At 36.1% G+C, this 3,798-nt stretch overlaps 1 protein-coding gene across 1 annotated transcript; it reads left to right on the top strand.

Annotated features, from left to right (window-relative positions):
* Positions 1-1,298: 1,298 nt before the first annotated feature.
* LOC106754900 (F-box/kelch-repeat protein At3g23880-like) lies at positions 1,299-2,618 on the top strand. Its single transcript, XM_014636970.1, has one exon. The coding sequence runs from the start codon at positions 1,299-1,301 to the stop codon at positions 2,616-2,618; it is 1,320 nt and encodes a 439-aa protein (XP_014492456.1).
* The last annotated feature ends 1,180 nt before the right edge of the window (positions 2,619-3,798 follow it).

Genomic DNA, 3,798 nt, shown 5'->3' with positions numbered 1-3,798 from the left:
TCAAGCTGGAGCATACAAATTGTATGTACCAAGCTTGGAACAAATAAACTCAATCCGAGGACCCTTAATGATTTAGTCAATACATCTGCGATTTGATCGTTTGACCCAATAAACTCCGTATATATTTCTTTAGTCAACAACTTTTCACGAACAAAATGAAAATCAATTTCTATATGTTTAGTCCTCTCATGAAACACTGGATTTGATGCAATGTGGAACGCAGCTTGATTGTCGCAATACATCTTCATAGTATGGATGTCACAAAATTTAAGCTCTTGAAGGAATTGTTTCACCTATATAAGTTCACATGTTAGTGACGCCATTCCGCTGTTGATCGAGCTACTACATTTTGTTTCTTACTTTTCCATGAAATAATGTTTTCTCCCGGAAAAACACAATATCCTGCAGTAGACCGTCTATCAATAGACGAGCTTGCCCAATCTGCATCATAATATTACCCAGAGACTTGAATGCTTCCTTTATCTTCATATAACAGTCCTTGCCCGGGAGCCTTTTTGACATACCTTAGAATGCGAATGAGAGCATTCCAGTGGTCAACACATGGTGCCTATATGAACTGACTAACCACTCCAACTGCAAAGGATAGATCTGGCCTTGTAATAGTGAGATAAATCAGTTTTCCAACCAGTCTCCTATACCTCTCTAGATCAGAGAATAATTCACCTTCTTCTATCTTTAATTATATTTTAGTTAACAATTATGTTTATATATAGAACGTGTATATTTAATCCTATAACAAAAATGATTTTAATTGAATAAAAAGAATTTTTTTTTTTTTGAAAAATAACAACAAAGTAGTTACAAAAAATTATATAAGTTATTAAATTAAATTTTGAGATGAAATAATTTGTTATAATCGTGTCTGATTAAATATAATATATTTAAATTTGTTTTTAAAGTAATTGAAAGTTTGGGTTTCATTAGTGTAACCTAACATATAGAAAATTTAGAACATATGTTTACTATTTGCTTAAGCCCTTTCTGTGTTCGTGAGGATGGAGTAATCGTCGTAGTTGATCATCCAAGATTCTCGCAGTGGATAAGAAAGATATAAAGGTAATCCATATGTTCAAAAACTTATATATATGATTTGTTTGAAGGATGAGAATATTTTGTGGAGAAAAGTTAGTTCATAGAAGAAAAGTCCTTAATCAGATTATAAATGTTTGTTAAATCAATATTAACATATCGAATAAAAAATATTCAAATTTTTGTTTAAAAAGATTTCTACTTTATAAATTATTTATACGTGTGATGTAATTATTTTTTAGCTTCAGATGGAGAGAAAGATGTTGTGTGAAGATATGTTGCTAGAAATTCTGTCATGGCTTCCAATTAAATCTCTAATGCGATTCATGTGCGTGAGCAAGCACTTACAATCTCTCATCTTGCATCCTCGTTTTGTGACAATGCATCTTGAAAATTCACGAAAAAAGACGAGTTTCTTGTCGAGTTACTCAAACGAAGGTAAAAGCTCTAGTTATGTCTTTCCCTCAACTATCGGTTCTTTGGTTGAAGAAGATTCAGAAGAACCCTACATTGATTCTGATAGTGTCCATGAATCTGATTCTGAGAGGAAAAAGTATCGGGTTCTTGGTTCATGCAATGGCTTGGTCTGTTTGACTAATGGGGAAGAACAGGGATCAATCACGTTTGACTTTTGGAACCCCGCCACAACAGAAATATATGAAAACCCGCATTCTCCATTAAAACTTGACGAGAAAGAGTATGCTGCTATGTTAGGGTTTGGCTATGATAACTCAACGCATACCTACAAACTGGTTGTAATAGTTGGCCCTCAAAATTTCGAAGAATATCAAGCTTTTAGATCTATAATTTTCAGCATGAATGAGGAGATTCGATGGAGAGAAATTGAAGAATTTCCTGCTGATCCTACTACGGTGGAAGGTGATGGAATATATATATACAATAGTCTTAACTGGTTAGGGATATATTATACGGAGTATGACGAAGATGGCACTGATATTCCATTCGATTACGTGGCGATCGTTTCGCTTGATCTTGAGACTGAGACGTACACAGAGATGTTGCTTCCTGACCAACTTCATGGGGTGTTCGTAGGAAATTTCTGCTTTCCTGGTGAACAGCTTCATTGCAATGAAGCTCCACTTATTGGAGTTTTGAATGGTTGTTTAAGTCTTTTTCTTCATAACCGCAACACAAAATATCTAAGCATATGGCAGATGAAGGAGTTTGGGAATCAAAGATCTTGGACTCTCTTGTTGAACACATCTCTTCAAGATCTTGGATTTTGCACCAGACGAGTACCTACCAATTTCAGTTACGATTATCACCTATGGAGGGTTTCAATAGGAAGAAATCAACATTTCTGTTGTAGTTATAGCATTTTTATACCTCTGTGCATCATTGAGAATGATCGTGAAATCGTGATCCTTCACAATTCATTTCAAGGTTGTGTGGTGCAAACAATAATTTATAATCTGATAGAAAAGAGAGTGACTTACAGAACGATGTGTGACAACTTACGTTGGATCTATCCTATGGATTATGTTGAAAGCTTGGTTTCCCCTGAGTTGCTTCCTAAGGAACCTAATGGAACGGTTTCGTTGCAATGAAGCTCCACTTATTTGTTTCATTTCCCCTTTTTAGTAGATTACGCGTTCTATAACACTTTGTTAAGCACCATTATGTTGTTTTATTGTTTGCATGCTAGTAGTATAATTAGTATCATTACTTTACTTTTATTCATGTTGTTGGTTTTTCTATTCAAATTCTAAAACTGTTTTAATAGAATATTTGGTCCAGCTTAACACCACTTAGTCATTATAGTGAATTTAACCTAGATGGATAAGTGGGTTAAACGAGTTAACTCATCTGATTACAATTTTTCTTTCTTTAATCTAAAATAATTATAATTTTCTTCTAATTGAAATGTAAATAAAGTTCAATCCAAATACAATTCAAGATGATATTAAACTCCAAATATAATCCAAAATCACTAAAATATTAGGAATGACAACGAGACAGGTCGAGCACGAATATTACCCAACTTGCAAGTACAAAATCATACTCGTACCCGCCCCGCTACCCGTCGGGTATACGCATAAAAAAACTCGCGGATTTTTTCTAACCCGCGGATACCCGTTGGATACCCGTTTTCCAACTTCCTTTGGTCCAAATTCAGGCCTAATACTCTATTATCCTTTCTTGTTTAGAATCAGAACCCACAAGCCCTAGGTGTTCACTTTAGATAGAGTCGTCTTTACTTCCTCCCTTCGCTGTAGCTGCCCTCTGTCGCGTCGTCCTTCCTGTAAACCCTTCTTCACTCTCATCAAACAAACTTTCATTCAATTTGCATTCATCGACCTTGTCTTCTTCTTCTTCGTCCTCGTCTTCACTTCCCTGAGGGACTCACTCGTTGCCTCAGGCCGCCAGACGCTGAACCTCTCCGCTTCCGATCCGCCTCGACGCCTCTGCATTTTGGCCGCCAGACGCTGAACCTCTCTGCTTCCGATCCGGACGCCTCCGCGTTTCAGTGGCCATTGAGACCGGACAACTGTGTTGGTATCGGAGGGGTTAATTTTTAAAAGAGTTTAGCGCAGCAGATTAAAACACAGAGAGCGTAAAGCGTAATAAGTCACAGTTGAAACGAATTTAGCCTTTTTATAAAAATAATTTTCTTTCAGAAAATTCACCAAGCAGATTACGTGCGTTAAAAATAAAATGAGTGTAGGGCAAAAGAAAAACACACAAGGATTTTTATACTGGTTCGATTCAACAGAATCTACGTCCAGT

This window comes from Vigna radiata, unplaced genomic scaffold (assembly GCF_000741045.1).
Source record: "Vigna radiata var. radiata cultivar VC1973A unplaced genomic scaffold, Vradiata_ver6 scaffold_304, whole genome shotgun sequence".
NCBI classification, from domain to species: domain Eukaryota; kingdom Viridiplantae; phylum Streptophyta; class Magnoliopsida; order Fabales; family Fabaceae; genus Vigna; species Vigna radiata.
This window is presented reverse-complemented; position numbering and strand designations above follow the sequence as displayed.

Coding starts and splice junctions, on each gene's coding strand:
- LOC106754900 (XM_014636970.1), top strand. CDS start 1,299: ATGGAGAGAAAGATGTTGTGTGAAGATATGTTGCTAGAAATTCTGTCA.